A 2,142-nucleotide genomic window follows, 5' to 3' on the forward strand; every position below is an offset into this window, starting at 1 on the left:
TATATATTATATCCCACTGGACCATTATGTTGTAAACCATGTAGTCACATTCTTTTTCTCAGGAATGCTTGTGGACTGTTCTGCAAAAACTTTCAGAAATGGGAAAATCCAAGTTTAATGTTTTATACTGAGCTACCCATGTATCAAATATAAAGATGTATATTTGATACAGTGAGTATTTTGTATTGTCTGCATAACATTAAACCTAGAGTATTTCTTATACTATTCTATCCTTTCACCCTCAGGTTTTTGTGGAGGCGGATGGAATAAAGTCAAAACCTGCCAGTGTCTGACATGTATATGTTACATCTCATATTACATAGTCATCTATTACTTTAATCACGTCACATTCTTTGCCATTCTGCCCTGCATTCCTTTCAGTTTTTCATACCCACCACCCTATACAGCACAAAGACAGAAAGAATGAATGCAGTAATGACTGATTCTAGGCATAGGCCTTAGTATGTATACCAGGATTTATGGCTGAAGTGTCTGCCTAAAGGAAGGGTCACAGTTCAAACCACATCCACAACACCCAGATCCTTCTCCATTATTGACTTTATTCCTAGACTGTATTAAGCATTATTATTGTATAACTTTACATTTATCAATATTAAATGTCATTTACAGCTTGGTTGCCCCATTAAATAGTATATCCAGGTCTGCTTGTGGGTTAAAGACATCTTCTAACGACTTTATTCCATTACATAGTTTGGTGTCATCTGTAAACACAGATATGGTTCTTTTAATCCCAAACATGATGGAAATTATAAATATGTAGTAGGTAAGGGTCTCAGCACTGAACCCTAAAATACAACACAAGAAGTTTTAGACCATTCAGAGTATGAATTTTTATTCATTTTTCTCTGAATATGAACTACCTATTCTCTATCAATTTACAGATGGGACTTTCTAAGTCTATAGACCCTAAATTACACATTACCATCTGTTGGGTACTGTGTATGCTTTTGCAAAGTCCAGGTATACAATATCAACTACTACTCCATTGTCTAACTTTTTAGTTACTTCTTTATAAGAAGAGAGATGGATACACATTCTGTATAGAATATTACATGTACTTAACCTAGTTTACAATGGGTAGAGAGATTTCTGAGCACAAAATTTTGAAGAACACTGTGTATACGTGCTGAAATATTAGTCATATCCCCCTTCTAGAATGCTATAGTCAGACTGCTCACCACAAAGTATATATTATATCTTGCCAGACAATTAATATGGAAACAGTTGCATCACATTCTTGCTCTCAGATTACCCCTCAAATAAATCAGACTGTACTGTGCACTTTAAATACCAGATGAGATAAATAGATGCTGCAAACTTTTTTCTTTTATGTTAATTGCTTGCTGATCCCCAGCTGATGGAAATTTACGTCATTCTGCACTATGTATCATCATATCATCTACAAAATTAAGAATGCACAAAAATACCCACATTTTTATCCTTTATAAGTCTAGAGTCCACACTATTTCTTCCTGGTAAATTGAAGGTTTATGATAATAGAAAATTATAGGGAGCCAAAGGGTGATATATTTCAGGAGACATTTGTTTCAGTAAGTGTGTAATGAGAACCTGAACTGGTCTAAAACATGTCTGCTGTAACAACCGTGCTAAATTGCAGAAAACTAAGGGTATTAGTCTTGGAATTGATCCCTGTGGGATCCTTGGGATTCATGTTGAGGCTAATCCTCCACCCTATGGTGGAAGGTAATCTTCCTTGTGTTGTTTAATTGTCGAAAGCCACATCCTATACTGCCCACTGAATGACTTTGTCATTTGAATGATGGGCATTATTAAGCATTAGGAAAGGTGGAGTGTAATCTTGACTTCAGAAAAAGCCAAAGCTCAATGTACTGCTTGTGCCTAGAATTCTAGGGTTCCACTTGCAATTTGAAGACTAACACAGGCACTCAAGAACTGTTCTTATCTTGGAAATATTTTACATCAGCCTGTCCCCATCAATGATATGTCCCCTAGTTCCACTCATAGCTAATACTAATACCGTTCAGATTTGTGATCGGCCATGTTCATGTTGTCTGTAGAAACGTGATATTCAGATATTCTTATCCTCTCTTCTCTTTTTGCATAGATAGAATAGTAGACGTAGAACTTTCCATTATGCCT

The 2,142-nt window shown here is 35.7% G+C and overlaps 1 protein-coding gene across 1 annotated transcript in view; it reads right to left on the reverse strand.

Annotated features, from left to right (window-relative positions):
* LOC140343977 (HHIP-like protein 1) overlaps nucleotides 1–2,142 on the reverse strand; it is a 23,599-nt gene that overhangs the window by 14,221 nt on the left and 7,236 nt on the right. The window contains exon 2 of the mRNA XM_072430883.1: nucleotides 2,021–2,140. Coding sequence (XP_072286984.1) covers nucleotides 2,021–2,140 — 120 coding nt within the window. The remainder of the gene's footprint in view (nucleotides 1–2,020; nucleotides 2,141–2,142) is intronic.

This window comes from Pyxicephalus adspersus, chromosome Z (assembly GCF_032062135.1).
Source record: "Pyxicephalus adspersus chromosome Z, UCB_Pads_2.0, whole genome shotgun sequence".
Lineage (NCBI taxonomy): Eukaryota > Metazoa > Chordata > Amphibia > Anura > Pyxicephalidae > Pyxicephalus > Pyxicephalus adspersus.